At 57.8% G+C, this 8689-nt stretch overlaps 1 protein-coding gene across 1 annotated transcript in view; it reads right to left on the reverse strand.

Annotated features, from left to right (window-relative positions):
• The window catches only part of AHCYL2 (adenosylhomocysteinase like 2), a 59819-nt gene extending 54488 nt beyond the window's left edge, over positions 1 to 5331 (reverse strand). The window contains exon 1 of the mRNA XM_084504534.1: positions 4874 to 5331. Within this exon, the coding sequence (XP_084360660.1) occupies positions 4874 to 5287 (414 nt within the window). The 5' untranslated portion in view covers positions 5288 to 5331. The remainder of the gene's footprint in view (positions 1 to 4873) is intronic.
• Positions 5332 to 8689: the final 3358 nt, after the last annotated feature.

The following is an 8689-nucleotide window of genomic DNA, read 5'->3' on the forward strand; positions in this document are numbered from 1 at the left end:
TCCCTTCGAGAGAATCGGCTGCAGTTACCTGGAAACAAAAAAGGGATTTTCTTCCCGACTCCTGACCGCGCACACAGCAAAACCGGGACGGGATTTGGCACCAGCCAAGAGTAAATTGCAGCAGCTCAGCGTGACCAAAAGCCACTCGTTTAAGGCCAAACTGGTCTCTGTGAAACGCTGGATTTTTGGTAGCAACCTCCCCACCCCAGAAAGGAGCAGGTTTTTGGTGGGTTTCTCTTTTTTTATAATCCCACATCGAGCTGTTTCGTGCGCTCTGCGAACAATAGCAATTATCTGGGCCAGCACCGAAGCCGCCCCGAGCAGATTTCCCCGCCTCCATAAGCCCCAAAATCACAGAGAGAACACCAAAAGTGAGTCAGAGAGCTCCGGGGTAACTGGAAGGCGAGCTGGGAACAGCGAGCAGAGCAGCCCGACCCGCCGCCAGCCCTCTGCTAAATTGGTCCCTGAGTCACTTTGATGGGAACGGGCCATTCCCGGGGTTTTTCTCACATAACTTTGGGATTAAACGCCCATCACCTCGTGCCCCGTTAAGTAAATACCAAGCGAAGCCTCCGGGCTGGCGGGTGAAGGCACGTTCGCACTCCTCCTGTTTTTAAATCCTGGCCTTCGGAAGAAAATTCGAAGCAGAGCAGCTCTGGACAGCCGGCTCGTTTTTCAACTGGCTTTCCTCTCCTCTGACGCTCGTGAAAAATGCAGTTTCTGCCTATTTCCGGCCCCAAAAAGCACCAAAATTCGAATGTTTCGCGTAGCAAAAGGCTAAAAGAGCTTTTAGGGGACCACTGAGGCTGGGGAGCCGCCTCGGGCAGGGGACAGGACGTGGCTTTGGGGCCGGACTCAGGCTTTGCCCCCGGGGCAGCCACAAAGCACAGGGAGGAGGCGGCGAGAGGCTGCAGGAGCAGGGCTTGGGCTCGGCTGCTAAATGCTGTAATTAGGCTGGTTTTCTGCCAGGAGGCTCCTCCGGGCAAGTCCACGCAGGAGGGTGCAGGCAGAGGACGGCTGGAGCCGGGCAGACACCAGCACAGGAGCTGCGTGCCACGAAGAATAGGATGGCACAAGCCCTGCTCTGGCAAAACGACCTCTGTAAGGTTTTCGTACCTGGCTATGAACGGGAAAAGTGTTGGTTATCTTCCTTCCTTCCATAAAAAGGAGACGAGCACGACCCTGCCATTCGATTCTCTGAAGTCCCTGCAAACGTCACCCGCTTCTGCTGGTCACCGGCTCCTCTGGAAGCTCGCTCAGAAGCCTCTGATCCCTTTAGGAACTGCTCCACTTGAGGTTTTTGTGCACATTTCTGCTAAAATAAGCGCTTCTGTCCATATTTATGTAGTTATACGGGCACTTCTCCCCAATAACCACGTTGTAATAAGTTAAAAACAGTCCAAAGGTTCTCTCCTCGTGGTGCAAACTGTAGGAGAGCTTACGCTGCAGGGAAGCACTGCAGATCAGAGCATCGGTGTGAACATCAGATCCACAGAGCAGGGAACAACTTCGGGCAACCTGAGCACTCCTCATTCATAACGTTAAAAAATAAACAGAAATCCTTAACCTCGAATCCTCACAGCTCCCCGAAGAGTCACCATTTCACGTTCCTCAGGAGTGCTTTCTCACACTGATTTCTCCCCATTCAGACCTTTTTTCTTTTTTTTTTTGGGAGGGGGGGCTACAAATGCACAGCATGAGCTGCGTGGAGCTGGCTCGGTGCGAGGCTTGAGGTTTATTTTATCCTCCGTGCAGCTTTTCCCTCCCTGCCAGCCCTGAGCAAGCGGTGCCTGGCATCATCCAGGGGCTGGAGCTGGTTTCTCAGCCTGCCCCCTCCATCCACCAGGCAGATCCTGCCACTTTTCTGCAGCTCTTCCCCCTACCAGGGCCTTAGCAGGACGTTGGCTGCCTCCTCCACGCGACCGAGGTTCTGCCCTTGGACCCCTGGCTCAAACCAACCTGCAAAACCGAAGAGGAAACAAAAAATAACAAAGAAAAGAGCGAGGCGGATGCTTTCTGCACCCTGCCGCCATGATTTGGGGTGATTTGGAGCAATTCTGTTCCTCCAGCCTCGTTGTTCTTCGGCGTACCCGAGCCTGGGCTCCCCAGCTCGCTGCTTTACGCTGGGTTTTAGCCGCGCCGCCTTGTTCGAGCTGAACCATGGCATTGGCGCCGACGTGATGATTGTTAGGTGTTTTTTTTCCTGGGGGGGGGTCCAGCCCCCTCAGCACCCCATAAAACGCAGGTTTGCTGTTCCATCCCGAGCGCTGAGCTCCTCCTTTCCACGCTTGGCCACCCACTCGTGTCCACCGTGGTTATTTTCCATCCCTTCTTTTCCTGCTGCGGCGCCTCCACGCCGACGGGCGAGCTCTCGACCCTTCCGAGCAGCCTCCCAAAAATCAAACTCCACAAGTTCACAGGGGCACGGAGCCCGGAGCATCACACGGAATAAAAGAGCCTCCGAGGAGGAGATTTCATTAAGCAGCGTTCAGGACGGGCTCATTAGAGCGGCGCTTGGGAGCTCGGCCCCAGGGGGGGAGCGTTTATGGCCTCCCTTAAGCGATCCCCGTGGATTATTAGGGTGGGTAATGTGGGCAGGCAGAAAGCAGAGCCCGAAACTCCAGTTTTAGGGACTTTTGGGGTGACCTCCTGCTTTGCCAAGAGGTAAATGCTCACCGTAAAGCTTCAGGGCTACAAAACTGCTGCCATCAGAGCTCCCCAGCCGGGGTTGCACGCCCTCGATGAGCCCTACGGGGGGGCAGGAAGCAAAGTGGCCTCGTTGCGGCCCCCGTGCCACGCACGGCAGCACCAACGTGTCCCCAAATTCAGCCGTTCCTCCTGCGTTTCGGTGTGGGGATGGGGTGAGAAATCACACCAAGAAGGAATAACCACGGCAAGCAGCAGGGTGTCATTGTGAGATTAAACGCAAGCAGCACGTCCAGCCAGAAGGCTGGGAGGCATCGCTCATCCAAGTGCCTCGGTAGGGACACAGACCCAGCTGGAATACCCAAATGAGTCCAAACTGACCCAAAAAGGGGTTTTAAAACGAGAGCAGGGTCACAGGGAAGAGCTATCGTGGCTGTGTACCTGCACCTAGGTTGGAGCTGTGACACGAAGGTGTGCTCAGACGTTAAGAACACACGTTAAAATCCCAGGAAAAGCAGCAAGCACAATGCTTTCAGTACATAAACCAGTCAAAAAGAAATAAAAAAACACATTTTTTTGACCCAACAAACTCTAAGAACTGCAGCTGACCTCAAATCTCCCAGATTTTGGTGCAGCCTTGCCGATATATTTTCGAACACACCTTGACGACACACTACAGCAAAGTTCTCCTGGATCCCATCACCGTTTGCATCCACTTCTTTTACCTCTATTTTTGTCCCAAACCTCCTCCCGGCAGCCACGGGGCCACGAGTCATTTTCTGGCTACCAAAATTTGGGGGGGGGGGGGCACAGGACCCACACAGGAGCCACCCCGTGTCCCCATACGCTGTGATGGTGTCCCCATTTTGGGGGGAGGGCACTGTGACAGGGTCCCCACACATCCTGACAGTTCCTATTTGGGGAGGGGGTCCCTGTGTCCCCACACACCAGGACAGGGTCCCCGTTTAGGGGGGGGTGAGGGGGGTAAACCCCGTGTCCCCACAAACTGTGATGGGTCCCATTTGGGGGGTGTCACCCTGTATCACCACACACCATGCCAGTGTCCCCATTTAGGGACTCGGGGGGGACACTCTGACGTTACCCCCATTTAGGGGCAGACCGGGGGGGGTCACCCCATATCCCCACACAGTAACAGGGTCCCCATTTAGGGGGGACATGGGGGGGTCACCCCGTGTCCCCACACACCATAATGAGTCCCATTTGGGTAGCGTCACCTGTGTCCCCACACCGTGCCGGTGCCCCCATTTAGGGACTTGGGGAGTGCCCTGACGTTGCCCCCATTTAGGGGCAGACCAGGGGGGTCACCCCATATCCCCACACAGGGGCAGGGTCCCCATTTAGGGGGGACATGCAGGGATCACCCCATGTCCCCACACACCATGATGGGTCCCCTTTGGGGGGATGTCACCTGTGTCCCCAGATGGTGACAATGTCCCCGTTTAGGGACTGGGGGGGGACCCTGACGGTGCCCCCATTTAGGGGCAGACCAGGGGGGTCACCCCATATCCCCACACAGTCACAGGGTCCCCATTTAGGGATCTGGGGGGGTGCCACCCTTTATCCCCACACACCGTGCCTGTACCCCCGTCCCATTTAGGGACTCGGGGGGGACACTCTGACGGTGCCCCCATTTAGGGGCAGACCAGGGGGGTCACCCCATATCCCCACACAGTGACAGGTTCCCCATTTAGGGGGAGACCAGGGGGGTCACCCCATGTCCCCACACAGTGACAGGGTCCCCATTTAGGGGGTGGGAGCGGTGTCACCTGTTGTCCCCACACACCATGCCAGCGTCTCCATTTAGGGACGGGGGGGGACCCTGATGGTGCCCCCATTTAGGGGCAGACCGGGGGGCTCACCCCATATCCCCACACAGTCACAGCGTCCCCATTTAGGGGTCTGGGAGGGGTGTCCCCCATGCCCCCCCACCGTGCCTATACCCCCATTTAGGGCCTGGGGGGGGACACCCTGACGGTGCCCCCATTTAGGGGCAGACCAGGGGGATCACCCCATATGCCCACACAATGCCAGGGTCCCCATTTGCGGGGGGTGTCCCCCATGCCCCCCCACCGTGCCTATACCCCCATTTAGGGCCTGGGGGGGGGTACCCTGACGTTACCCCCATTTAGGGCTGTACCAGAGGGCTCACCCCTCCCCCCCACACACCCCCCCCCCTTACCCCCATTAACCCCTTCCTCCCCGGTACCTTCTTAACGGTGCGCGGCGCCTCGGTGACGGTGCCGTCGGGGCTGACGAGCGCCTCGGCCGCTCCACAGCCGCCACCCCCTCCTCCTCCTCCTCCTCCGTTATTGTCACCGCCGCCACCGCCGTGGTGGTGCCGGTGCTGAGGCAGCAGCGGGTCGCTGCGCTTCATGGCCGAGGCCTGAGGCGCCCTGGCGGCGGCCGAGAGGGGCGGCTGAGGGGGAGGAGGGCAACCGGAGGATGAGGCGGCGGGGGGGGGGGGAGGAGGCCGCTCGGCCGCCGGGGCCGCCTCACGCTCGGTAACGGGCACCGAGCACGACGGAGGGGGCGCGGGGGGGCACGACGGGGCTGCCACAGCCGCTTTGTCCATGCTCAGCTCCTTCAGCTCCACGGCGGGGGCCGCCACCTGCACCGACATCGCCGCCGCCGCCGCCGCTTCTGCCACAGCCGCCGCCGCCGCCGCCTCCGGTTCTCCTCAGGGACCGCCCGCTCCGCCCCCGCGCGCGGGGCACGCTGGGAGTTGTAGTCCCGCCGCCCGTCGCCACGCCCCGCCCGGTGCTACGCGGGGACTACGAGGCCCGGCGGGCAGCGCGCCGCGCCTCGGAGGGTGGCCGCGCGGGGGGTCATGGGAGGTGTAGTCCTGAGGAGGAGGAGGAGGAGGAGGAAGGGGAGAGGAATGGCGGCGCTGAGGGGGACGAGGCCAGGCACCCCTTCATGCTGAGCCTCCCAAAAATGCACCAAAATTCCGTTTTAATCCACAGTTTTGAATATTTCACGGTTTTGAATATTTCACTGTTTAGAATATTTCACCGTTTTGAATCATTCCATTTCTGCCCGGTTATTTTTAGTGGTTTTGAGGAATTTTGAAGATTTCCCCCACGCTGCAGCCCTGCCTCCCGCTCTGTAGCACCCCCTCACCACAGGGAGGCTCCCCCCAGGCCGTCCGTGCTCCCTTCAAGGCCGGGTCTCCACGCTTTGGCCTGTCCTGGGCTGGTCCCAGTTCATCCCAGTCCATACTGGGACACGGCCTGGGCAGACTGGGGGGGGCTGGGGGCTACCCTCATCTTCCCCTCCTGGACCACCTCAAGGGGCCAAAAAACCCAGCACCAAGCTCCCGGGCCTGCGGCTCCGCCATCGACAAAGCCCTGAGGAGCAGGAGCCCAGACAGCACCCGAGAGGCAGGAAATTTGCTGTTCTGAGCCCAAAAATCCCCCCTTCGTGGGGGAGCGTTTGTGCACACAAGCAAACAAAAGCCTGGTAACAAAAGCTGGCGACAATCTGCGACTTTCTGCATCCAGTTCTTCGGGAAAGCTCCTCGTAGGGAAGGGAAACTCAAAAATATTCTTTTTTATTATTATTATTATTTAATATTTTTTTTTTTATTGGTGTCATTTTTAGGATTAATGCGGGATATCTCTGGGCACAAGCACTGCTGATATCGGTGTTGCAGGTGACTGCATGGCTGGGTATTTAAAAGTCCCAGCCCTGCAACCCCATCCTTACACACCGTGAGCTCCAGAGGCACACAAGTCAGAGGTGTAGCTCATCTACTGCTGCATAAATCTCCTTTAATCAGCCCTTTCTATGAGGTTTCTTGTTTTTCCCATTCTTCAACCCACCCCCAACTTGCTCTTGCATTCAAAGTCCGCTTTTTGATTTATTTTTCCCTCCAAAAAATGGCACAAATCTGGAGGTTTTGGCACTGCTGCGTGGTGGGGTGGCTGGTACAGCCCGGCAGCTTCATTTTTAAGTTATTCTTTTCCCTGAAGTCCATACAATTTCCAGTCTGTGCTTTTCAACGTCAACTTATTCATCGCTCAGCCTCTAATCAAGGATTTTGGGGCTGTGCAAGCACCGGGCAAAGCCCAACGTTGCCTTTCCAGTGGAGGAACAGGAGCTGCGTTGGCTGGAGATAAAAAGATCCCGTGGTTTTTGGTACCAAAGGGGCTGGGATCAGCCAGGAGAGGTGCAGAGCAGCCTGGAAAAAAGCCACCAAGTCCCACGAGCTCGCATGGAGTTTTAGGACCCACCAGAAATGCCAAGGTTAGGCTGGCGCAGGGCAAAGCAACCTGCAGGATTTCGACAACGCCAAAAATTTCACGCTTTGAGAGGAAGAGCACGGTCAGCAGGTGATGAAGCATGGGCACAATACGCTGTGTTGGTAAAAAGCCACCGGGGAGCGGAGGAAAAAACGGTTTCATTACGTGCCCGGGTGGCAGCTGGACTGGAAAACGCTCAGGGGAGAGGCGAGGGCTGGGAAGCAACGCGGAGAGGACGACGGGAGGAGCGTGAGGGGGGCGAAGTTGAAGAAACACAGGGCTTTGTGCACGGAAAGCGCCCAGAAAAGTCCTATCTTTGCTAAAATAACCCCGTTTTCTTGCCGGAGCGAAATCAGGATCGGGCTCACGGCACCCTCCTGCCTCTCCGTCGGAGCAGAAAGCTCAGGCTCGGGCAGCTTTCACTCTCAGAAAGGGCTTTTGAAAACAAAACTCTTTGCAGGCTGCTGGGGGAGGGATTTGGGGTGGCAGCAGATGGAAATCCCTCCCCGGTGCTGCCTGTTCCGCGCAGCCGTCAGCTGGCTCCATGTGAAGCCCTGATTTCGGCAGCATCCCAGCCCTGACGGGGGGGTCTCGTGCCATCCTGGGGGCCAAAATCCCCCCGGTGCTGCTGCTGAGAGAACAACAAGATGAGAAAATGTCCGATATGGGGGCACCCAGCTCAGCAGCACCAGCACCCCGCCACGCATCACTCGCCCCCCTTGCCTTTTGGAGCACGGCCCCATCCTGGGGGTGCTGAGCTGCTGGCAAAATCACAGCGTGATCTCAGCACGGCCAAACACCCCAGTGGTAATTAGTAGCCACTAATTGGGTGCTTCTCCATCACATCGGGGCACGAGGGTTGTACCCCGGGCTGCCAGCGCTCCGGCCGCACGGCACCAGGCTGTGCTGGAGGATTTATCCGGAAAAAGAGCGGAAATTGGGGAGGAAGGGAGAGGCCGGCGGGTAGGGAGGGCTCCAATGCTTGAACAATCAGGGCTCTGTGAGCACGGGGCAGAGCGGTGCTGGGGATGGGGACACGGGACAGGCAGCGGTGCTGGGCCCTGTGCCGGGGAACGCGGCCCCAAAAAGGTTTTCCCCATCCTGGGGCCACGTGTAGGTCGGCACAGCCAAAAAAACAGGGTTGGGAACTGCTGCTCTTACAAGTGATGAGCACAAACAACGTCAGGTGAAATGGCACAGTGGTTTTGTCCTGCTCCCTCGCATGGCTCATCCTCAGTGCGTGGTAAGAGAAGGAAAGGCAGAGGAAAGCCCAGGCAGACCCCGAGGTTTGATCCTGCACGGATCTGGAGCCCTCCACGGGCTGGATTTGCCCATTTCCGTGACGTTTTGTCCTAAAAGCAGTGGCCACGTGGGTGCTGGCACTCGTGACAGAGCGCAGTGGCAGGGCTGCTTGGCACGGAGCCGATCCCAGCCACTGCTAAGAGAGGGCAAAGGCTCCTCCACGACCACAACGCCACGAGCATCACCCCAGGAGAAAAAGGGGAAAAAAAATCCATTTACGTGGACGCTTTTTAGCTCCCTGGGGGACTTCTCGCTGCAAACCCGACAGCCAGCGGCCGCCTTGCCGGGTATATTTAAGAGCAGACGTCAACAGGAGCCCGCAGCCTTCGTTAGCTCTGCTAATTGCAGCTCCTGCTCGACGGGCTGGAGATGATTCAGCCTAGAAGTGCCTGACGGCAGAATTTCAGCCTGTTCCTGCCTGATGGCACATGGATATTCGATGTGAGCCATCCGATTGTACCACGGCTATCGATTCCTCC

Source organism: Aythya ferina (genome assembly GCF_964211825.1).
Source record: "Aythya ferina genome assembly, chromosome: 1".
In the NCBI taxonomy this organism is placed as follows: Eukaryota; Metazoa; Chordata; class Aves; order Anseriformes; family Anatidae; genus Aythya; species Aythya ferina.